We start from the raw sequence: 22,853 nt of genomic DNA on the forward strand, positions 1-22,853 counted from the left end.
CCAAAAGGTGTGTTTTTTTAAAAGGAAAAAAAAAAAAAAAAAAAGTGAAAATTTTTTTGGTTTTTTAAAAAAAAAAAAAAAAAAAAAAAAAAAAAAAGTCTTCAGACTAACCTGATTTGAAAGATCACTTTAAGACACATGCTATTTTAGATACTACTAATATATATTATAGCTAATATAAAGAATGTACAGTCGATGTCATTATTACCTTTTCATTTTGGTAGCACACACAACAATCTCCCACTAGCACAATGCTAATTGTTGCCTTATTGACTACCTCATTTCTTTGTGCCTACTTTGGATAACAATTCAACACCCATCATTAACCTGAGACAACTCAAAGAACCTCACATTTACTCACATCTGTGAGCTTTTCCATCTATTTTAAAGTTCCTAGTTCAAAGGACTGGATAAACCGTGGTCAAATGTGTCAGGTTTGAGAATGATCTGCGACCATGGCCAGTCTCCTGATGTGGAGTGACAAGGTCGGCTCATTTTTCTGAGCCTGCTGCGTTCCTAATGGTTTCCTTGACAAAGGCTTGACTTCCATCAGCGGCTAAGCTAAACAAAGGCCTGGTCCCTCAGGAGTCTGCAGCATCAGCTTGACAGACATGATGGATCATTGGATCACATTGACCCTGACAAATCGGACCCCAGTATCAGCTCTCACTGTTAGAGAACTGTGTTCCATGGAACTAATGAAGAGACTTGGACAATAAAGTAAGACTGGAAGTAGTTTAGTAAAAGCCTTTGTGGGACAAGAGTCTGACCAAAAGACCTTTGATAAACAGTAAATAATTATCTGGCCTTTTGTAGCTATGACCACCACCAGAGAGCAGCCAATAAGATCACCAGCACATCATAACTTAGGTAAATAGTTGAAACGGTTCTAATTATGTCAAAAGTTGCGACACTTTTTTCAGCCTGACACAAGAAACCTGGTTAGGTTGAATACCAGATGAAAGTTCTTCAAAGCTCATCATGTTGGGTATTCAGAGATGGTTGCAAAGAGTGGTAACTGGAACTAGTTTGCTTATTCATTTCTTCCATTGCTCAACATAAAAATCTAAGTAGAGTTCAGCAGTTTCTAAAATACTCAGTCTGGGTTGCACAAACAACTATGCCACGTTTAAAGTCACTTTAATCTGTTTCTCCTCCATTCATATGAACTTGAGCAACTCGTCTTCATTATGTCCAGATCCCTAAACAAGTTGCTGCCATGCCATTTTGTGCTATTTTTGTTAATACACAGCTGAACACCTGATAAAGTGCACCTTGTAAATAGTTCAAAGGCTTTAATTCGGGACCATTTCTCTCTACTATGGCTATAAAGTAGGAACCACATGTTTTAGAGACAAAACACCTCTACTAAAGCAGGAAATGGACTATTACTCAAACAAAGCAATCAGCTCAGCTAGAAACATGCCATGTAAGATCTTAATAATATGAAAAGGAGTTTGACTGACACTGGGTGGCTGCTTTTGAACTGCTGTGAAGCAGGAACATGAAGGGGATGCTGTGCAGCTGCTTATGAGGATGATCTAAGGACATTCACTAGACTAAACAATGACCAGAGTGGATTTCAAACAGGGCGTTTTACAGGCTGGACCTGGGAGGACGGAAAAATGAGCACTCTGTTGTTGCAAAAGTTCTGAGGCTGGATATATTATTCTGGAAAGGGCTTGTCTTGTTTTCAAAAGGCCACATAAACCCTTGACAGTACCCTCTCTTTAGCGCTTACGTCTCAAAGCTCCAAAGTAACATGAGCATACAAGGGAGGAGAAAACCCCAGCTATCTTTTTGTCCAGTGCTAACCCTGATATTTCCATGGCATCCACATCATATCTTTCTCTGTGGTTTGTTTCCTAGAGCTGATAGAAGAGTGCCCCCCATCCCCCAACCTTCTCAGTTGTAACCATCTCCAGTTCAGGGACTTTAGCTTTTCCAGTCACCTTAACTTTTTTCCACCACTTGGCTTTCATGTGCTCGAAATTCTTTTCTTCTCCCTCTGCCCACATCAAAACCCTGGACAAGGATCACTGGAACATTCCCGGACAGCTCACGGAGAACACCTGCGTGCGCATGAGTGCCGGCAGTGTACAGGTCCATTTGTTAATACGGTGTGATGTGTACATGGATTCTTGAGTAACTACAGAGAAAATGTATTCGGATCCTCTCTTCAAATCTCTTCCTCACTCTCTCTCCAGATTTCACATCCTCTTCCACATCAGAGGCACGGATAAAGAGGCAGTGTGCGCTCGGCGGTAGCCGAGCTGCAGCTTGACATGACGTTAATTCCTCTGAAGTAGCACTTGATCTTTGGCGGGACATTTCTTGTGCAATAGAGCAGCAAGTCCAAAAGCTTCAGTTGCTAAATAAACTAAAAGGAATTCAGCTTGATTCCTGTGCACCTCTTAGTTAAGCTGGGCCCAACTACACATTGTGGTGATCGTAACTCCTAAGAGTGTAATGTTTTCTTTTGTGTATCTCCCAGGCATAATGTGAGCACTAAAGGCGGCTTGAGTTAGGTTAGGGGGGTAAGGGTTGCGGGGCCCCCCAGGGGAGCAAGTCTTTGCTGACATGGGAAGCCATAAATAAGGGCCCGGGGCGTAATGCCATGTCATGCGTCATTTGGGCCAGTGAGGAGTGCTTTATCCCCCTCCCACCACTGAGCTGCTGAGCATGGCACCTCCTAGGGTGTAATACAAAACACATGGGCAGAGAGCGAGGGGCAGGAGCACCTCAGCGTACTGCACTGCTACCTTGTCAGCACCGAAGCCCAGAGAATAAGCAGACACAAGCGGCCTCTATGATAACACCGGTACAGTACTTTGTCACAATATAAGTTTGTCAGGGAAACTAAGAACTCAACTTTCAAGTGATAACATCGCATTCCTATCAAATGATATAAAAAAAAAATCAAACATGAAGCAAGCTTAACTGCTAAAACCTGTTAGCAATTATACTGGGTAAGTACTAATAGGTATAAATAATGAAGTGTTACTTTAGGCTGCTATTGGACAGTATTACTGTGTAGCAGTGGGTGAAGCTTGTTATTTTCAGGATCGGTGTGGTGTTTAAGATTGATGTCAAGATATCAAAAACTGTTTAAGGAGCTATTCGTGAGAAGAGAGATATATTTCGGCAGGTGTTGGTCATTTTGCTATTTTGTACTTCTGTAGATTTGGTCGTTTCAACAGCCACAGCCTACACCTTGTGAATTTCCTTTAAATACTTCAATTGGCTTAGCCTCACCATTTTCTTTTAGCTGTGGTTAACCGTCTTTCTTCTAGAATTCATTCTACGGCTCCTATTCCTTCTGCTTGGCTTTATTTTTTAATAAACTTTTATACAGCATTAAACAACCAACTTATTTTGCAATCTCCTCTGGGGCTTACTCTCCTATTAGAGCGTGTATCGATCTGCTACTCAATTGTTAAGTCAAAAATATGCCCATGAAAGCTTTGTCATAAACCTTTTGTATTGATCTGGAAAAAAAAAATTGAATTTCTTTACAGTTTATGAGAAACTGACTTTTGGGTTTTCATCAGCTGTAAGCCATAAACATCAAATATATGATAAATTAAATAAAAGATTATATATGTGTAATTAATTAATCCACTATCAGTTTCACATTTGAATTTAAATGACTGAAAATATTAATATTTAGATAAGATGGAGGGAAAAAAACAACTTAAAAAACTCTGTGAATGAGTTGCAGGTTCATAAAAACATTATAGATTCACAAGTCCAGCCTATATTAATATATTTGCATTTCAGAGGAAGAAATAAAAACTTGAAAAAATAAAGAAACTCTACTGGTCAGTATTTCATTAGTCTTGCTAAAACGTATGCACTTTAAGAAAAACTAGATTGTCTGAGTTTTATCACTTGGCATTTCAATCTGAACTTCGACCTTAAAACATTAAGCAGCTTAGGACTGCAATGATGAAAAACACTTTGGATGACAGACTCTCTGATGAAACAGAGAAAGTTGGTCACTTACACTTTCCCTTAAAGAGAAGATGACACATTGTACTTGAGAAGAGAGCTCAACAGAGGAAGTTATGGGGAGCAACTATCTGCCTGTTCATCCATTTTTAGTTTCACTGATGAATAAGCATCCAAACATCTCTTGGTGGAAAAGATAAGGGGAATGAGAAAGGCATTAGCGATGGAGGAAAAATGCCTAAGATGATATGGAGAATGAGGAGAAAAACACACAGGTCAGTGAATCACCAGCATGCATCCACTGACTAAGCTGAAATATTTCCCAAAAAATGACCTCTTGGATCTTCACGTGAAACCTCCCACTATATGCAATGCGACTGACTGGGCGGACTCTCCTAATATGACTCAAATGACCCGAAGCAATTTCATTATTAACCTGCAAATCTTGTACTGATGATGAGCAGAAAATCACATGGCGTCAAGAAGATTACCCTGCCTGTGAGTCATCGAAAGAGTTCAATATCAGGAGACGTTGAGGGGTCGAAGAAAGTTATGAAAAGGTTTTCGAGGTTGGGACTTGCGCCAGCCAGAGTCTCCCAGTGCTTCTGAGGCAATGTTACAGCACACCATACCCACCTGAAGAGATCCACTTTTCAATGCCAGAGGGAGAAGCTTCAATAATCCTGAACAATTGGACTCAGATTGCCCTGCGGGAGGTACAGAAAGCTTCAGGAAGAAAGGCCAGCCTTCAGACACTCGTCCTCTTATCAACCCAGAGATATTGATCGGCCCCAGGGGGTGCTCCATTTCTCTTCTCTGCTTGCCAGTTTCTGGGCCCCTGTTCTGTTTTTCCTTGTTGTGGCAGAGATAAAATGGCGTGTGTCATATAATCACTCATTTACCGATCATTTTTCCTCATATTGAATTAAAAAGGGCAAGCTCCACTGTCTGGCTGCGGGTCAGTGTGCCGTGGCATTGGACGTGTAGTAGTTTGTGGGGATCTAAATAAGATAGATGGGGATATTATTTCACAGCTAAGGTAAATATGATTTTTTTTTCTGCAGCATATACTTTAGAGAAAATCAATGTCTAAAAGCCCAGTTTGTACAGATATGAAATACTGCAGCAGCTCTCAAATGGTATCATTCTGGTGGTCAAATATCAATGGTACCCAATGCTTTAACAATAAGTTTAAATAATGTTTAGCAGCGTACCACTCTGGACATACAACTTTCACAATTGTTCAAAGGATGGCAATAAGTGAAATGAAAGAGAAAGAAGAAGGATGAATTATCCAGCTGAGATAAACTCTTCGCACACCACATTTCTCAAGGTCACAAATATCACCTTTATCAAATTGTGCCGCCATTTTGTATTCACGTGTTATTTTGCACCATTTAACTTTAACTTGTGAAAAATGACTATTATATTTGTCCAAACCAAAAACGGTCTAAAAGCCCTCTTGGTGGTAGATATTGCTTATTGGAATCACATAACCACAGTTCAATAAAACAGACTATGAGCAGATATTGGAAAATTAATCAAACATTTCTGTTCTGAAAGTGGGTACAAAGCAGGTATAAAATTATGCAGAAAGCCGCACTTCATATCCTCAGATGTTTGCTACGGAAAAATAAAGAGAAACTCTCAGGAAGGTCGTATATGATAGGCTAGTGCCATCAAAGTCGGGCTAAGCTTACAGTGACGGCTACCAGCTGCATGCAATAACCTGCAACTCTCCATCATGACCTTTATATACATTTTTTTGAGTTAGACACATCACTGTGCCCTAGACTGGGTGTCTAGTGGACAAAGGTATCTGGTAAGAAGAGAGGACACACAGTCAGACAGCGTTTTACATCCCGTGCTTCTCGTTTCTCTCCCTTGTGGCTCCCTTAGCTCCTTTCTTTTTGTGTGTGTGTGTGTTTTGATCACTTAGCATGCACAAGGGACGCGCCTGTAAAACGTGCTGTGTTGTAATTTGCAATGAATCCCCCCAGAACCTATGAGTGGTTTTCATTACCCAGCATGCTCTCCAGGCTCATAAGACGTGCAGAGACATTTCATCTTCTATAGGAATTTGATGGGAGAGACTGAGACCCACCGTGTCAAGGCCCCTGAAGTGTTATGAAAACTCCAGCGTGTTTCTTTGGTAACCGATAGCGTGAAGTGCAGATACAAATTATGCTTAAAGCATGTTTACTAAAAACAATAAATTCCAGCATGCTTATATCAAGAGGAAAGCTTTGGTGGCTAGAACGTCTTGAGTCGAGTTATTTTCTCATGATCAGGTCAGCTAGGCCTAAAGATGGATAGTAATGAGGAAATGCTGTAAGCCTGCCATCGCTTAGTTATATTAAAGTAGGCAAAGGTTGTCACAAAGTGTTCATAAACAACAGGGACAGATCTGTAGGGGGTAAAAAAACAAAACAAAAAAGCACTGCTAGGTATTTTGCCTGCAAACAGCAGCGTGATCCAAGGCCAGACGGAGTCGCTGACATGTTAAGGAATCACAGATCGACAGTGACTGGGTGGGCCTTGCGTAGACAATAAAAGCAGCATGACATGATCGCCTTCTGGCTGGCATGGGAAGTGAACTAAATCTCAGAAAATTGCACATAATTTGATTAAAAGGATAGGAGCTTTGAATGAGCTAGTTAAACTGCTTATGGGAGGCAGGAGTTTCTTCCACGCTCGACACGTCTGCGTGCGCTCGAGAGCTGTCACGCGAACGCGGAGCGCGTTAGCTGAAATTCATTACTCACCAGTCACACTGCGATTTCTATCCAGCAAACCGGAGCGAACAGACAGGTCGTTACGAGCCACCTCACACATTTTTACAGCATGGCAAACAAGACAGTAAACACCGAGACGGCGCTGCGCTTCAACATGCGATTAAGACAGAGGTAATTAGATAACGGTCAGTAAAACAGTGAGGAGGAATTGTAAAAGCAGGAGCGGAGACAGGACTGAGTGTGGGATCCATTAAGTCCCGGACACAGCATGCAGCTGACAAATGATCGTCTTTGGGTTTCTCATTTCTGCGGCGAAAATGCAAAAAACACGAAAAGGAAAAAAAAAAAAAAAAAAAAGCAGACTGACCCTTCATCTCGTCTCGCCGCACCTACGTCGTGGTTATTTCCATTAGACAGAGGTCAAGGTACTAATGGAGGACCTTGTGGCCTTGTATGCCTGTAGATCCCACCCTCCGACAAACACAGCAACCACCACCAGTCCCCTGTTCTCTTGTAAATCAAACGGACTTCATTCACACCGTCGGAGTCGTCCGATATTCGAGCCATGTCGTGTTTCACGGCCCTCGTGGAGGCTCACGTAGTCCCGTGTTTACTCATTAGACAGGAGGAAAAAAGCAAATGTGGGAATGACGGCAAGAATCAAAGAGCTCAGAAAAGAAAGAGAAAATAACTAATGACCCCGGAGTTCATTGAAAAGCGAAGGCATGATGAGATGTCGTCTATCGGGGAAAAGCAGGTCTCCAAAATAAATGTTTATTCAGTAACTATGTTGGATTTGTTACAAATAAAACCATCCTGATAAAGTCATTACCTCACTGTTGGAAATTCACTGGACATTAATTACTTTCCTTTGAACTACATATGTGGTTCTTTTCTTTACTGTGATGTGGAGGGAAGGCAAAGGATTGTGGCTTTGTAGTCTGCAATGCACTCTTCATCACCTTTATTCATTTATTTATTTTTTTAAATATTCCTTAACAAAGAGTTTTTACAGAGCAATACCTAAAACAACAAGGCCAGAGTTTAATGTTTTCTCTATTAGAAATATTACATTCAAAAGTTCAAGAATGGCACGAAACAAACCCTGTTTAAAAGGTGTTTGTACATGGTAAAACAAATTCACTCATAACTGTTAACATTTTCCTAATTATTAAATTTGAATTGGCATAATAAACCCTTAAATGTCCGGCTTAAAGTGTTTAAATTTACAATGAACCCCTAGCTATTTTGATTCAATATTCGCAAATAGGCAGAAACCTTTATGATCACTTTCTATTGAAAGTGATAATTATTTGTGGACATGTCTTATAGAGCCTATCTAGAATATTCAAAAGAAAATGCAGCTTGGGAAGCGAAAGTACCAAAACACAATGCTACCTGATGCTATTTTGTTGTATATTACCTTCTGTAGACGTGGGGTAGAACAATTAAACACGAAGAGATGGAAATATGAGAAAAATTTTATTACTAAGGCAATGAAAAAATTAGCTTTCCAGTAAAGTCAGAAAAATTATGCACAGAATTACAAAAAAATCATTTGATGGAAAGAAGCTGAAGGTATTTTTCCCCTGAATGAATGTCACACAAAAAACTGAAAAAGATAAAAAAAACAGTTAAATAAAAAAAAAGTGCTCCAAAAGATCAGACAAAGACAGAGACAATAAATAATAATAACAACGGCAGACGGAGTCCTGAGTAGACCATTTTTATTTGCTGCTTGACAAATAAATAAATAATGAAATATACTCTACTTTTTGTCATTTGGTTTGTGAATAGTTCAGAGGGAAAGTGATGCAATCAGTAAGTCAGCAGCTTACTGTGTTACCCTTATTGTCATGACTATTGGCTGTTCGTGTGACAGGTGAACCTAAACCTACAAACTCCAGAAAAAATATCATGCATTAAACTTGCTGCATCACCAGATCATAATCAGGAAAAGATACTTGCCTCACAGTGACTCAGCTGCACTGACCTTTTCGCCTCTTCCTGTGCTTCCTCCCTCTCACATTTATGCAGTTTACTTAATCTCCCCTTGTTACCCCTAAATGCTAAGCGGCTGGGATGAATTTGCATGCAAATCAGAGTGCAAGTTGTCACTTGTGACTTTGTTTGCAGCAGAGCTTTTATGGGATAATGACGATACAGTTCGAGGCACGCAGACACAATGGGGTGTTAACACATGACACCCGAGTCGTAACTTGTGTCTACCCCCGATGGGACCGATGCTTTCGGGCCTTCAGAATGTCTGATGTCGAAGGCCCGAGAATGAGTTGAAGTCCAGATGAGAGGGAGGCGGCTGCGGGGCAGAGACGGATGGGAAAACATTCCCCAGTCGCAAACCTCATCTCCATAAATCCAGACACGGGCAGGGGGGTACGGACATGGGGCAATAAATGACCAGTTAACTACCCCTAAACACGTTGGTTTTCTGTACGGATAGCTGCTGATATGGGTTCAGGAGGAACTTGAGAGAGCACAAAACCCGTCCTTGTAATCTCATTTTATGAAGTCAGCAAATCAACCCAGAAGCATATTAACAATCAACAATAGTGGTCATTGTTTAGCAACTTAGCGCGTTTGTACTTAATATATCCGCTGTTTGTATGCCTCTGAGCCTAAACATGTTACCTAGCAATTACTGTCATACAGTAATCTGTCTGTGATGAACGACTATTAAGTTTTTAACCACAAGATGTGTATCCCATATCAAGCGATTTTCTTTCTTTTAATAAAGAAGATCGTCTTGCACAGTTTCAAATTGGACTGACAGCACTGGATGTTGCTTTATTGAAATCCAATTCTTGCGTTTTATTGGAATTTAGGGGTGGAACAAGATATCTGACAGATTTATACAAATTGGTGTCATGATTTGGCACAACAGTTTGGCATAAGTCTGACAGGGTCGCATTAAAATGGATTACATTTAAAGAACTCAAAGGAATACTCGGGGTTGCAAAGGTCGGTGATCGCAAAGTCTTTGAAGATAAACCTGCGACTTTTTTTTTTTTTTTTTTTTTTTGCGACGTGAGGTCAGTTACAATGAAACGAGAGTCGCATAATGCCGATTGAGAAACAAAGCCGGATTGTAAACCTTTGAGGAGTGAAAACCGAGGCGAGTTTGCAGGAGAAAAGGTGATCTCCCTACAGGTGACAGATCTCACACGTTTTCGCTTGGGCGCTTGGTGGGAAAGATAAAGCAGAGGGTTTGGAAAAAAAAAAAAAAAAGAAAAACATATTAATATGCGGTCCTTATCTGGGGGACCTTTTCAGCAAAGCGGACTATCACTCAGGATCAAATGACATTAAGGTAATGAGCCAGAGACACTACAAAGAGCGGTTGGTAGCAGCCCGGCTGGCTGATGCCTCCCACGGAGGTGATGAGTTAAGAAAGGTGTGATTGCTTTACAGACCTTTAGCCACACCAAATTTGCACGTGTGGGAATTCACACGTGGAGCCTGATGGGACTGAGGACAACAAGGCCACTGCCAAACATCTTGTTCCTCTAAACAGGAATGTGATAATGAATCTAGCACCTTAGGTTGCCTTGAGGAATCACACAGGAGAGGCAGGTTTATAAACAACATGGGAAAGAGTGGCACACATTAAATACACATCTAAAATTCACAATTAAATTATAGTTAAAATATAGTTTTATAATTGTTAATCAAAGTGGCTTTTTTTTATTAATTTTTTATTAAGTATGTGATGTTTTTTGTGATATAATTTCTAGAATCCAGTTTTTAGATACGCAACATTACATTGAATTGAAGCAGCTGACGGATTTGCTATATACAGTCAGGAACAGAGGAGTCTGATAATTCTACTATGTTAAAAGCAAAACAAAATAATAATAATAAAAAAATATGTCCAAACACAAAGCCTCAAGCCCAAGCTTTTTTTTTTCTTACAAAAAGGAATAATTCAAAACTTTTGCAGAAGTATTCATACTCTGAACTTTTTACATACGGTGACAAACTTCAATGCATTCCAGGAATTTTGTGCAATACATCAAATCTACCAAATTTGTTTTGTGCAGAACTGATAATTGGCCCGTCGACAGATTCTTTTACATACGCTGTAGATCGTTGCAGTTATCGCGGTTCTTCTGGCTTTCCATTTCTGGATGAAGATTGAATCCAAAGTTTGTAATACTGTTTCATTTCATGTCCCATCTTTAGTCCCTTCTTTTTTTTTTTTTTAAATCTCTGATCCATCTGCAGTATCTCTTGGTTTTCATGATACTTTTTGTTCTCCAATGTTCACCAACAAACCTCGGCTGGTTTTATACTGAGATTAAATTCAAACAAAAGGCTGAGTCTTCTTCCTAATCAGGCGACTTCTGGATGAGATAAGTACAAGGATAAAAATGGGACTGAAAGGCATTGCAAGGCACACTTCAGATATTTTTTATTTAGAAGCATTACCATACTGAAGGAAATGGACAAACTGGCGCAACATACTGAACACAAAGCAATATATGAGAAAAAGTTCATATTTTAAAAATTCAGGCTAAATATCCATCACTACATATTAAATATTTGCCACTTTATTGTGTCATTTATCATATATATTGTACAGAAGTAAAAAAAAAAAAAAAAGACATTCGATACTGTGCATGTTTTGCTCCACAGCGTATCCACACTTTATAGACAAACTGACCTTCCAAAGGGCCACTTAAAGCTATCATCACATCCTTTAATGGCCAAGTTCATGTTTATTCTCTCCCCATAGGTCATCTCTTCCTGTAGCGTGCAAAAAAAAGGAAGAAGAAGAAGAAGAAAAAAAGAAAAACCCATCATGCCTATCCTCTATTTTCTCATTTCTTCTGCTCATCAATCTTCGGGGTGCCCACTTAATCAGTTTCTGTCCAGTCTCTCCCTTTCCCATCATCCCTCTCCAGTCGTTTACCCGTTCTTCTTCCTCCTCCATCATTCTTTCACTACTCCTCTCCTCTCCAGTCACCCTCTAATCTCTCGGTCTGAAAGGTGTTTCCTGAGGAGGGCACGCGGGAAGACAGGCGGGAGTGATGGATCACTCGGTGGACGCTTCACTTTGTCCTCACTCTGAGGCGGGAACAGGGTGGTGATGGGACGATAAAGTCCAGGCCTTGTTAAGCATTTATGGAAAGTCGGGTCTTCCAGCTGCAGCTTTAAGTGGCGCTCCGCAGTGACTATTCTCAGTAATGTTTTGAATCGGGGCCTAAAGGAGTTTGCAGACTGGCTCAGCGCGTAGCAGCAACAGATGAACGCTCCCGCGAGCCAAATACTTGGATCCCTTCGCTCAGCTGCGGTTTGATGTCTGGCAAATGTTTAGTTTTATCTCCAAACTTTTTTTATTTTTATTTTTTGGCTTGTCTTTAATCGTGCTTTTGAACTGGAAGGATGTTCAACAGAATCCAGAGATGAAAACACCCATTTGTCCCGATTTTTCCACTACAGTCACGCAGCTGTCAATATCTCCATAAATTATACGCACCGACAGTTGCACAACCTCGTTAATATCCAGACTTTACGTTTGGGTTTAAAACTACAATAACAAAAATTAAAGGGTTAACTCCAACAAGATTGGTCGCCTACTGAAAAAGAAAAAAAAAAAAAAAACATCTTTCACATTTAAACCGTTGGATGTGGATATTTTCGGCATTTTAATGATTTAGGACACCTCCAGGTGCTGAGCTTGGTTACACAACACTGGTACATAAAGACGAGACAGGCAAGACAGATAAGCAGGGAGGAGAAGCCATCCGACAGCTGCCGGCCTGGTTGGGTAACACTCAGGCGGGACCCCCCGTGAAGAGCCCGGCCCGGAGTAACGTCTGCGAGGCAGTCGGGGAGGAAGACTTCAAACGCAAGGCTTGTTCAACCTCTGGCCCTCCGCAGCTCCCTCTCCCTCTGTTCTGCTCGGCTCCATGGGGGACCTCTGAAGACCTGGCCAGCAGTTGCCTTTTCTACTGGTCTCTGCTAGACTTTGCGAAGAGTAGGTATCACTGCTGGCATTCTAAAAGAAGTTCAAGCTACGGTGTAGTTTCACTTACAAATGGGTAAATAATAAGCTCGTGCTCCTCAACGAATTTGTCCGAACGGACCTGCGTCACCAAAAAGACAGGAGTAAAAGACGTGCTTCTCTGTTTTTACGATTCTCAACGAATCAAAAATGAAACATTTAAAGAGTATTTCTACTCGGTTCCCAGAGTCGAGGTTCTGTAGAACCGTCCGTTCCTTAAAGCTTAGATTTGTAGCCCGAGCCGAACATGACCTGAAATTTGGGCCGGGCTTTGCAAGAATTACTTGAGTGATGATCGGGTCCTGGTGGGCCTTCTGAAGTGTGTTTGACAAGACTGCAATACCACATTAATCTACTTATTATAGCGAGTTGAGGACGCAATGTAAGTAGGATGAAGAAGTAAACCAGACAAACGCTCGAGCAGCGGCGGAGAAAAGACTCTTTCAATCACACGTCCCAGATGATTTGCACTTGACTCACCCTGTGGTGAAAACAAGCAACAAGACTGAGTTGGGAGACGTTAAGCAAAAGCTAAAAGCGGGAGAAGTAGTAACACTGCTTACTTTAATGGTGGTCTATAGGTTGGGTTTACTTCGGGCCTATAATTAAAGTTGATCAGTCGGGTCGGATCAGGCTAGTTCAGGATCGGGTTGGATTTCTTTAGGTCCAATCTAAACTCTACTGTCCCCGCAATATCACAAGTCTCTTAAGGTGTGACAGTAAGAACCTTTTCACGTCGGGAGCAGAAACAGCTTCACCCCGTATTTAGCTCCGTCATTCTTCCTGTCAAACCTGAGCCGCTTCCCTGTTTATGTTTTTGGCACAGACTCTGAAAGTGGTGCTGTGGATTTCTGGATCCCCTCCAGAGGTTTACAGTTGTGCCATACTCTCTCAATTTCCTGGTGATGGACTGAACCGAACTCAAGTTAGTTGCTCATCATTTAGGATATTGTTTTAGAACTGCATCCTGCCGTAAAAGGTCTCTACAATTTATCCTTTAAGTGTCAGCTGTGTTCCTTGGTCTCCATAATCTTGTTTGTCATCTAATGTTCTCCAGCAACCCTCAAGTCTTCACAGAGCGGTTATGTGTATGGCGAGAATAATGGCAAACAAATGCAGTGGATTGTAATTAGGTATAATGGCGCAGATGAGGCAGCATATAAATACACTTCACAGTTTTCAGATTTTTATTAGTCAAGACTTAAAAACAACAACCATAACAATAAAAAAAAAAAAAAAAAAAAAAAAAAAAAAAACGCGACTTATTTGCCTCCCAAAATAACAATTATGGTTAGCGAGGAGTTTCATGTCGTTCTATCACATAAAACCCCAATAAAATAAATTACAGTTCAAGGAAGTAAGTAGGTACATTAGGGCAGAGAGTATTTTTGCATGTGGTTGTAAAAGTCAGGGGTGGGAACTGCAATAAAAGCAACAATGTGGCCGCCTAATTTCCCCTCACTGCAAACATCATACCCACCTTCTGCATGATTACAGCCAAAAAGACCATTATGGAATGTCAGCATCTTGTAATCAAACACAGTTTTTTACCAACAAGTTCCTTAGGCTCTCTGCCGAGGCAACGTTTCTCCAACTTTAGGGAGGTTTTGTATTGGCAGAGGACTTGAGGGATTATCTGTGTGTTTACAGTCGTGTAAAGAAAGAGTCAAAGGTGCAGGCATGTGACCAGAACTGTGTTTTGGTACAAGCAGGTTTGGCTCTGTAAGAGCGTTTTCACTACAATAAAACTACTTCTGTAAATGAAATCTTTTTAATAGTTATGAAGATCTGTAAATTTACTGCAAAAAAAAACAACAAAAAAACAAAAACAACCAACCTAAAAGCATGTCAGCGACACGTTTTAATCCTGACGCAGGACGGCTAAAATATCATATCAAATCAGTCAAAAAGTGCTCCTGCCGCAGGAGATCCAAGCGGCCACAGCTGATGATCTGGGCGATGTGGGGGGGGACTCAGCTGAGGACGAATCTGCACGCAAAGCAGCCATAAACACCCCCAAATACACACAGACACACACAGGATCTGGTGGCAGACAACAGTCACCCTGTCATCTTCGATTGCAGGTCGCACATGTTGGGCCAGCAACACCTCGCACAAAGCAGAGAGGGCCTCAGCCCCCCTAGCGTCCCCCTGCCGCCATGTGGAGACTGCCAGAGAGTTATTTCAGCTCAAAAGAGCAAACACAGAAATCAGTCTGTCAAAAAGGCTCGCAGTGATGCCAAACGTCATTGTCTGCAGTCTATAATACACAAATGTGATTGGGGTCACATCTAGTCAGAGCGGGTGTAATAAAAAACAGCAGAGCCAAAATGATGCGGAGCAACTTGCAGGTTTACGATGAACTGCACTTCTAACACGAGGCCATCTGAGAACAAACCTGCATCTTAATATATGAACTGAGGAACAGGAACAGGAAGCCTGTTTATCTTCTCACTCATGCGGATTATCTATTAAATCTATTAAACGTCTCTTTATTTTGGTTCCTATCAGATCGGGGGGGGAGTTTGAGGGAACTTTTTGAGCTTCAGGCTACTTTCCGAAGCCCGTAGGCTCACATGTGTTCGGCAGATGGCACGGAGTAAATGGCGCGGATGTTATTCAGCTGTATACGTCTCTCACAGACCCTCCAAGAATGTCCGCACGAGGCCAAGCATTATGGGATCTGAGGGCTGCGCTGTCTGCTGCCGGTAAGGGATTCAGTCTGTGGAGGTTTCATTTGGATAAAATGCAGACAATGTTTGTCATTAAGGTTAAGTCTCCAATAAAGACTTAACCTCAAGTCTCTGTTGATTCAATCTTTGACTGAATCAAAGATCGGTAAATCTGTGATTCAGTCTGCTAGTTATTTGAAGATTTCCTTTAAGTGTCTTCCAAGCCTTAGGTCTGACTTACCTTCCTTCTTTTAGCCCTTTTTTTTTTATTAACTTACTTCGTCTCTCCGTTATCTTCCTTATTTCGACCCTAAAATCAATCATTTTTTTTCATACTCCCTCCTTTACCTGTTTGTTCTTCCTTCCTTTGTCAGTTTTCATTGGTAATTGCAGTTTTGGAGGACCTCATGCGTGGGCAGAGAGCTTCACAGACCGAAAAAAAAAAAAAAATAGAAAAATCTGCCTTAAATTGTCACAGTTAACACAGCTGAACAAATCCAGGATTTTTTTTGTGCGACAAATTTCATAGGTATAAAATGAAGCAACACACAAGGAACAATGGGTGTGAGTACATATTTCTTAGAATACATCCTACAGTATGTCATCCTATATTGCATCACGTCTTGTGTCATATCTCTGATAGAGCAAAAAAAAAAACGCACAAAAAGTTTTAGGTCAATTTCAGTGCAGCTCCTCCTAATTGCCTGTTTCATTATTTCTAGGGAACTTAAGTTTGACCTATGAGTCAATCGGGCAGCCAAGGAAATAGACATCATCCCCCTCAATTCTACGACAACTTTGAAAAAAAGACGGCGATTATCCAGATGACACACAAGAGCTATTAGTTGAAAACTTCACACACACTACATGATCCACTGAAGGCTGGAGCATTTCTCAGGTGGATTTTTTTAAAAATATATCTCAGCCATGATTCGTCTGTTTCTTGATTTTTACTTTTCTGTCTACCACTTGTTTCCTTTGTTGGGTAAAATTACTGGAGGAGAAATTACTAAAGAAAATCTGAGTAAGTAAATGACCCTTTAAAACTATTTATCAATAACGTGTTAAAATATTACAATTCAGGCTTCCTTGCTCAGAAAGGACAGCACATCTAATGTGTCTTTAATAAAAAGATAATCATTGTATATTGTCTAAATTAAAGCAAAAAAAAAAAACAGGAACACAGAGAAACTGAATATAATTAATATGATTCATGAAGAAACAATGATTCGGATTCTACTTTCTGAAACAGACAAATGACTAATGTGGTTTTTTGGTTTTTTTTTTATGTGTTTGCAAACTCATTCATATGTGCATATTTTTTACAGAGAGAGATGAACAGAGGATTTCCTTTGGCAAGAGATCTCTATCAGTTTCTCCCATCAACGTGACGTAAATCTCCACGGAAGCGCAGATAAGCTGCAGGAACACCCCCGCCCTCCGGACACGTCCAGGTTGACTCCGACTGAGCTGTGTGCGCAGCTCCCACAGGCTCCAGGAAAGGTGTTTGATCAGATGTTAGTGAAGCGATCCCCTGGTCTATCTCATCAAATTTACAGCATCTACCTGCAGAGATCCATTTGCAAAGCGAGCGTGGCCGAGCGAGTGGGTGACGAGGGTCGCACGTGTCCCGGAAAGCGCGTGGGAATCTGATAAATTGTGGATTTTAAAGTGTCACATAAACAAAACGCTTCATGATGCGTAGGCCACGAATATCAAAAATAGGAAATGAAAGGCTTGCAATTTGTCACTGTGTGCAGTGATCTACATATCTATACATCTAAATGTAAGGTTTGTTTGAAATAAATAAAGTATTATATGTTATTTTTCTTAAGTGCTCCAAAAAATATTATATTATATTACACAACACTTCTTCATAACATAAAAATTTTTTTTAGATGTACTTGCAAGTTGCTTAAGTTATTAAAACCATAATCTATTTTATTGGGAGTTTATGTGGCAGACCAGCACAAAGTACACAGATTGTTTCCACATCTGTGTCCAAATAAAAATCTTGGAAGTGTGTGATATATTTGTATGAAGTCAGAATAGAAAAACAATCCTTGTCTACCAGCCTGAGAAATCTAATTGAAATATTTTAATTTATTTTTTGATTATTCTTTGCAAAATAACCCAAGTTCAGTCAGACTTAACAGAGATGGTCAGTAAATAAATAAAAAAGTACATTTACCTCTGGACTTTGGACTACTTTAACACATAGATAGATGCTCAATAGGAATTGATCTAAAACATTTAATCGGAGCTCTAAATGCAAGTCCAGTTAAGTCCCAGGTGTTTTGCAGCACTTAACAGCCATTTCTTCCAGGAGTGCTCTGTATCTGGCTTCATCCATCTTCACATCCAACCAGCTTCCCTTCCCCCACAGAAGCAATACAACACAGCATGATGCTGCCATCACCACATGAAATATTGGGAATCACGCCCACACAGACCACAGTATATGTTGGTTTTTTTTTTCTTCTTAGATTTCTTTGGCACTAGTAGACTTTATCACTCAGTAATCTGAAAGAAGGGGGAATTCGTGCGGCAACTGATCCAAGTCTGGGAACTGAACCAGGAAAGCTCTACTGACGACTACAGTGAGTTCCCCGAGTGTAGCATGGACAGAAATTCTCAACACTTTTCAAATGTTTACTTTATTATTTAAAGTGTCAAATACCCCCGGTCCTTTGTTCTTTCCGCACCGCTTTGTGTTCATCTGCACCCATTAAAACAAATTTGTGACGTGTGAGAAAATGTAGAAAAGCTCAAAGCTCAATCCTTATTTTTTTTTTCCTTTTTTTTTGCAACATACCGTATTTCCAATATCGCTGCAGCGCTCAACGGTGGACCCGGCAAAACGAGCGACGCCTTGAGGTCTGTTCGTATGGCAGGATTTCAAGGGCTGCTGACGTTGACCCCTTATTGTTAGATGCTCCCTTTGTGGTTGAACTCGCCACTGTACTGAGCGAAGGAAAAGAAAGGCCTTCTCTAACAGTCGGTCATGCCCCAGTGCTCCTGGCAACAACAGGTCCCAAGGACACAGACCTGCCTGCCCTATATTGGCTCGGCTCTCCATTAGCGTTGGCGACACCAGCCCCCTGTCAGCTGTCCCATTCGGGGCCGGGCCGGCCCTTTATTAAAGCTTTGATGGCCGCTGAACAAAGGGGCGTCCTATGTTTAGATGATAGAATGTAAGCAACTGGTTTTCTGCTTGGGCAACGCAAGACAAAGAGCCTCCTTCTGAATACAGCGGAGTACGCAAGCGAGAATGAGTGAGAAAACTGGAGAGGGAGGAAGGAGGAGAAAAAAAAAAGGAGGAATTTGCCCTAAACTTGGGAAGAAATAACAGATTTCTGCGTGAGGGTTTCTTTGATGGCATGGAAAAACTTTGCAGGTGGCCATGACGCTTTGAGAGTAACGGTTAAAGTCCCAGAACCCAAAGAGTAAACATTATTATGGTGTGTTAAGATGGAAAATCAAAACTGAAGTGTGAAATGTCTGCAGTACAAATTTACTATGCAATCAGCTACATATAAACCAAACAAAAAGTAAACATTTTGTACTGTTTTATATTGACTAATGGCTTATATTTATAAACTACAATGACCTTTTGTAAATGAATTACAAAGCGTCTTTAGCTAGATGTGTAGCAATTCCAAATTAATATTTTATATTAAAATGTTGCTTCTTTTTGCTGTCACACATTTTTTTTTTTACATTAAAGATAATAAAAGTGATAAAAAACGAATGTCATATCTCTGGAATACAATGAGGAAAACAGTCCGATAACTGCTGCATTTGTCCTTTTTCTTTCTTTTCACCCCAAAACTGTTAAAACCACAAAAAAAGAAACAATAAGAGCCTGAGATTATATATCCTCAGTTATTTACAAAAACTGTTATTAAAAAAAAAAAAAAAAAAAAAACTGCATTTGCTAGATAAACTCTCTTTCTCTGTTCATACGAACTGAATGGAGAAAAGCGTTTCTTTCTTTTTTAATTTATTTTTTCTATCCACTCCCAGTAATTCATGTGGTTGCATTAAACACGCAAGGGGCCCCAACTGTCAGCTCGTATGTTTGTTTTGCTCACATACCTGGTCATGGCTGGCTTGTAGGGTGCTCCCGGTGCCGTGGAAAGTCATTTGCACTGGGGACAGGGTCAGATAGGTCACAAAATCCTTCCCACTCTGCGCGTCGCTGTACTGCACCTGAAAAAAAAACAGTAACAAACGAATTCAGCAGCGAGTAGAGAAATAAAAACACGATAATTCCCTCAGAAAGGAGGCGCTTTGAGGTTGCATTTCGTATCATAGACCAACACGGTATAGAACATGAATGGGAAAATGGAAATGCTTTTAAAGATGGTTTGCAAATATTGGTGAAAATCTTCACCAAATTGTGTTTCTATTACAAAGCCTGTGATTTATATTACTAAGTCAATTAACTGAATGTCAAATTATAAAGAGCTAAATAATTTTCATTTTGATTCTACATTTTTTTAAGGATAATTTCGTTTCCACATTTGAGAAATCATAATCCATTGTATACATGGTTTCCATTGTGTTTTTTTATTTATTTATTTATTTCCTTTTTATTTTTTATTTTAGTTGGGGTTTATTTTGAATCTTTAAAACATCTTTCAATCGTAGAGTTAAGTATTCTTTGCAAAATTAAATTGTATTGGTCTCTGAGAGGGTGAACTCACATTATTATGCCATTAACAGTACATTACTTGAAAAATGGTCTCAAAATAACAATATCATTGTTTATTGCAATAATCACTGGGACCAATTCATGGTCCAACAAAACTTGCTACCATGACAGGCCTATGTATTACTCCAATGCTATTACATCAAATATCAAATGCACCACAAACACTTTTTTCTGATTTTAGCTGTCGGCTTTCTTTCGCTTCACAACAGAGCACAACTTCATGATGGGATGGCTAAAAAAGAAAATGTTTCGAATTGAATAAGCACTGAAATTTGTCATTGTAAAAGGCTCTGCAATTCTCAACAGTTTTACGCTCAATTACCCAACAACACACAGGAACGGCAACAGATGAAGAACAAGTGAAAGTGCATCTGTCTGTGATTGAGAGGGGGCATCCGAGGTAGAGATCGCGTCGTGAGCGACCCCTCTGAATCGAGAGGTCAACTCCGCAAGCATTCCTAAATGCTGTGCAATCAGGACTGTTATGACATGCTGCTCCTCTGGGACAGGCTGCTCCTGAGATGGAAGAGCTTTGAGTCAACAGTGGCTGCTTAGCCTGCCCTACTTCTCACTGGCTCCGTCCCAGGGTTCGCCTGTGGACTTGCATGAGTTTATATGTGTTTGCCTGGCCTACTTCTGCCCAGGACAGCTGCAGGCATCTTAATAAATAGAACACTATGAGAATTGAAAGAACTAATACCAAGAGACGGAGGCGCTGAAGGACAGGGGGGTTTTCTGTTAAAAGTTTGTGTTACGTTTGTGTTAATGTACAGACTTGGACTGATTTTGTTAAAAGTTAAATGACAGAGAAACACAAAGTAGTCAATTAATTAGTGGAAGGAAAAGGTTTTCAAAAGGATGGTGCGCAACATCATCAACAACTCTGGGGGTTATCCGCTACCAGATTTGACATCCAGCGACTCGAATTGTTTTGCACGGTCTTCTTTGCCAAACAGCGGAGATTGGATGCAGAGCATATGTAATTATCAAACAAGAGCTCTTAATTAAATTTAGGCCTGAACTTTGACTGGGCCATTTTAACACATGCATATGCACTAATCTATGCCATTCCTGTATTGGTTTAGTCCCTCGTCTTCTAGCGGATTTTCTTCCAGGATTGCCCTGGAAAAACTGTATAAGATCACAAGAATGAAGTCATAATATTAAGAGGATAAATAATAAATTTTATGAGGACTCCAACACACACACACACACACACACAAAAGGAGGAATTTTGAGAAAGTTATACTTTCACATCAGCATCAAATTATTACCAGTAGCAGGACTTTAAAAAGATTATTTGAAACAGATCTACATGAAATAAGCTGGCTATGTCGGATCCTGATAACTAAGTTTGTTTATAACTAAAATTACTGGGGGGTTTTTTTGTAATCTTGTGACCATACTCTCAAAGTTAAAAAAGAAAAAAAAATTCATAGTCTCACCAATATATTCATTATTTCTACTTATTATGTGGTCATTTGTGTTGATCTGTTACTTAAAGATCCCAATAAAACACAATGAAAGTTTGTGGTCATAATGTGATGAAATGTGAAAAAGAGGGGTTGCTCTCGCAAGGCTCTGTACTCTGGACTTTCTACGGTGCACAGGAAACTTCGACCTCACTGGGAAAATATGATTTTGCACAAAACGATGACGCAAAATCATATTTCACATACTTTAAAAGGATCCAATGAAACAACAAGCTTGTGGAAAAACGGATATCGGCTTTTGAATTCAAGCGTAATGAACGTCCTGGCTCCCAATCTGCATATTTATGTTGGCAGAAGCGTTTTTCAAGTCTTTTAATCACAGAAAGTCATAAAACAAGCCTCTGCATGCAGACGTGTGCTTATTTTTCTTTGAGTGCCCTAAATCTCCTCACCGCATCAAAGTTTTATCTTATCAAGGCCATTATTTGATGGCTGTACAGGCTGAGCTTGTGTGCACGCACAAGTGCGCACACACAGCGGCTGTATATGATCTGTGACTGAAAGCTTCCAGAGTGGGGTGTGTGCGTGCGCGCGTCTTTTCTCTCCGGATGAGTTACGATCAGGCAGCCAGACACATGGAAGTCTGGCTGCCTGATCGTAATTCACACTCAAGCACGGAGCGATATGAACATGTTTCCATGAAAACACGAACAACCGTGCGATGCTACATGCGGCGCATACACAGAGCACATGCTGGCATGCATGCGTGTGCGTGCGTGCACACCTGCTGGTGAGCCGGGCTCCCAGTGATAAACTGTGGAACGCTATCTGCTATGAGTATGACTGATGAATGTAGTAAAGTCAGCCATGGAAAAGAAAAAAAAAAAAATGCCTTCCCAGACGGGTAATCTCCAATAAATTCTCCAGACTTTAACATAAAACGAGAAAAGGGGCAAAGATGTATGAGGGAGAAAAAGAAAAAGATGACAATACCAAAATTTGGTAAAAGATTTATGCTGGAAAGTTTGGAGATGCTGTACATGAATGAGTTAGGTGAGAAAGCATGGAGTGTTTGTTTATATGTGACTGCCTCAAATTCTTCTTTGGATAGTAGGCTGAGATACGTGACGTAATCATGATGAACCGTGGGCACTTTGCTCCAATCATCTGCTGCAAACTGTCAAAACTTCAGCTGAAATAAGTTGACCTTCTCTAAAACATTATTTCTTTTAAGTTAAATGGTGCTCATTCACAAAAAAAAAAAAAAAAAAAAAAAAACCCTTTTATAAAAAAAAAAAAAAAAAAATTATATTTTTTGGA

The 22,853-nt window shown here is 40.3% G+C and overlaps 1 protein-coding gene across 1 annotated transcript in view; it reads right to left on the bottom strand.

Moving 5' to 3' along the window:
• Positions 1-22,853, bottom strand: part of LOC106955671 (double-stranded RNA-binding protein Staufen homolog 2-like) — a 70,834-nt gene that overhangs the window by 10,870 nt on the left and 37,111 nt on the right. Inside the window, exon 7 of the mRNA XM_015045973.1 lies at positions 19,482-19,595. Within this exon, the coding sequence (XP_014901459.1) occupies positions 19,482-19,595 (114 nt within the window). The remainder of the gene's footprint in view (positions 1-19,481; positions 19,596-22,853) is intronic.

Source organism: Poecilia latipinna, unplaced genomic scaffold (assembly GCF_001443285.1).
Source record: "Poecilia latipinna isolate Pla-1442-1.1 unplaced genomic scaffold, P_latipinna-1.0 Scaffold757, whole genome shotgun sequence".
Classification (NCBI taxonomy): domain Eukaryota; kingdom Metazoa; phylum Chordata; class Actinopteri; order Cyprinodontiformes; family Poeciliidae; genus Poecilia; species Poecilia latipinna.